This window comes from Physella acuta, unplaced genomic scaffold (assembly GCF_028476545.2).
Source record: "Physella acuta isolate Inbredline_101_S28 unplaced genomic scaffold, ASM2847654v3 ptg000396l, whole genome shotgun sequence".
Classification (NCBI taxonomy): domain Eukaryota; kingdom Metazoa; phylum Mollusca; class Gastropoda; family Physidae; genus Physella; species Physella acuta.
The window spans coordinates 385,364-387,390 of NW_026731915.1; the positions used below are offsets into that span (position 1 = coordinate 385,364).

General features: G+C 47.5%; 1 protein-coding gene across 1 annotated transcript; it reads left to right on the forward strand.

Annotated features, from left to right (window-relative positions):
• Window positions 1–1,093: 1,093 nt before the first annotated feature.
• Window positions 1,094–1,567, forward strand: LOC131942224 (zinc finger CCCH domain-containing protein 13-like). The gene has a single exon (XM_059301966.1). It carries the CDS (start codon window positions 1,094–1,096, stop codon window positions 1,565–1,567), a length of 474 nt encoding a protein of 157 aa, XP_059157949.1.
• The last annotated feature ends 460 nt before the right edge of the window (window positions 1,568–2,027 follow it).

Genomic DNA, 2,027 nt, shown 5'->3' on the forward strand with positions numbered 1-2,027 from the left:
ATATTTATACAAGGTTATGTATTGTGTATAAATGACAACAAGACATACTTCATGCATCAACGACGATTTATGTAGGAAACATAGGACACAATGAACTGTGTAGATTTGAGGTATGGGGGTGTGTTGATTGGTGTTTGTGGGGTATAGGTTCGTGGGTGATGGGAAAAGGTGGTGAATGCTGGCTGTTATATGAGAGGGTGGGGGAGGTATTTAAGGAAGGCGGATGTTAGTTGGGGTTAGCGATAGGTTGATTTAAAGGAGTGGTTGGTTGATGGGGTGGGGGAATGTAGATTGGGGGGATGGTAAGGGTTGATTAGATGTTACTAGTGGGAGTAGAATAGTGGTTGTTGTTGGAATGTGTGGTTGGTGATGGGTGGGTTGAGGTTGTCAAAGATGGCGCGACATGTGGTTGTTGTCGGTTATGTGGTTGGTGTGGGGTGGGATGAGGTTGTCAACTATGGTGCTACATGTGGTTGTTGTCGGGTTGTGTGGTTCGTGTGTGTGGGATGAGGTTGTCGAAGATGGCGCGACATGTGGTTGTTGTCAAGTTGTGTGGCTGGTGTGTGTGGGATAAGGTTGTCGAAGATGGCGCTACATGTGGTTGCTGCTAGGATGTGTGGTTGGTGTGTGTGGGATGAGGTTGTCCAAGATGGCGCTACATCTGAACAAAACAACCAGGATGAAATTTTCCCTCCGTGTACCGTAGATCGATACCAACAATGCCGGCCCCTGGAACATGGGGCCGGTTCTGCCGGTCTCGGCGTCTTAGATGTCGTACAGGACTAAGACGATTGGAACGGTACGGGCAGGAGCAACAAAGCGAGCAGGGGATTACTTTCACCCGACAGAACCCGGGGACGGGAAGTCTTAAAGTAAATGAAAGAGGATGAAATGTTCGTGTCAACAGGGTTATTAGGAGGGTTTAGTGGGGAGGGGAGGGGGGTGGGGTATGGGGGAAAGGTGTAGGGGTGGGAGAAATGTGGATGGAGAGAAAGGTGGAGAGATGGATAGAAAGATGGAGAGAGAGAGGTGGAGAGATGGAGAGAAAGGTGGATGGTGAGAAAGGTGGTAAGATGGATAGAAAGATGGAGAGATGGAGAGAAAGGTGGAGAGATGGAGAGACAGGTGGAGAGATGGAGAGATGGAGAGAAAGGTGAAGAGAAAGGTGGAGAGATGGAGAGAAAGGTGGAGAGATGGAGAGAAAGGTGAAGAGATGGAGAGAAAGGTGGAGAGATGGAGAGAAAGGTGGAGAGATGGAGAGAAAGGTGAAGAGAAAGGTGGAGAGATGGAGAAAGGTGGAGAGATGGAGAGAAAGGTGGAGAGATGGAGAGAAAGGTGGAGAGATGGAGAGAATGGTGGAGAGATGGAGAGAAAGGTGGAGAGATGGAGAGAAAGGTGGAGAGATGGAGAGAGGGGTGGAGAGATGGAGAGAAAGGCGGATGGAGAGAAAGGCGGTAAGATGGATAGAAAGGTGGAGAGATGGAGAGAAAGGTGGAGAGAGGGGGGATGGAGAGAAAGGTGGAGAGACGGAGAGAAAGGTGGGGAGATAAAGAGAAAGGGAGATTGAGAAAAAGGTGAAGGGATGGAGAGTAGTGTAGGGATCGAAAGTAGTATATTAGGTCGCTTTTGGTTATCATTTTTGGCGGAGGTGGGGAGGGTGAGGAACAATGACATATAGTAAAATACTCGGGAGCAGGATGCGCGGGTGGCGCAAAGACATATAGTAAAATACTCCCAGCCTGGCGCATCGGGAGGGTAAGGGTGGGTGAGCAGGATGTGGGGGGTGGCGCAAAGACATATAGTAAAATACTACCCCAACTGGGGTTGGCGGAGGTGGTGGGGAAGTAGGTCACCTTTTGGTGACCTTGTGACGTAATTAGTAACATTATGACGTAATTAGTGACTTTGTGATGTAAGCATTGACCTAGTTACGTAATTTTAATGCGTTTTTTAATGAGTTTTAATGAGTTTTTTAAATTTTTAATCAATTTTTATTGACTAGTTACGTAATTTGATTATTTGTTTAC

Excerpts from the sequence above, each read along its gene's own strand:
- LOC131942224 (XM_059301966.1), top strand. The coding sequence starts at position 1,094 with ATGGAGAGAAAGGTGGAGAGATGGAGAGACAGGTGGAGAGATGGAGAG.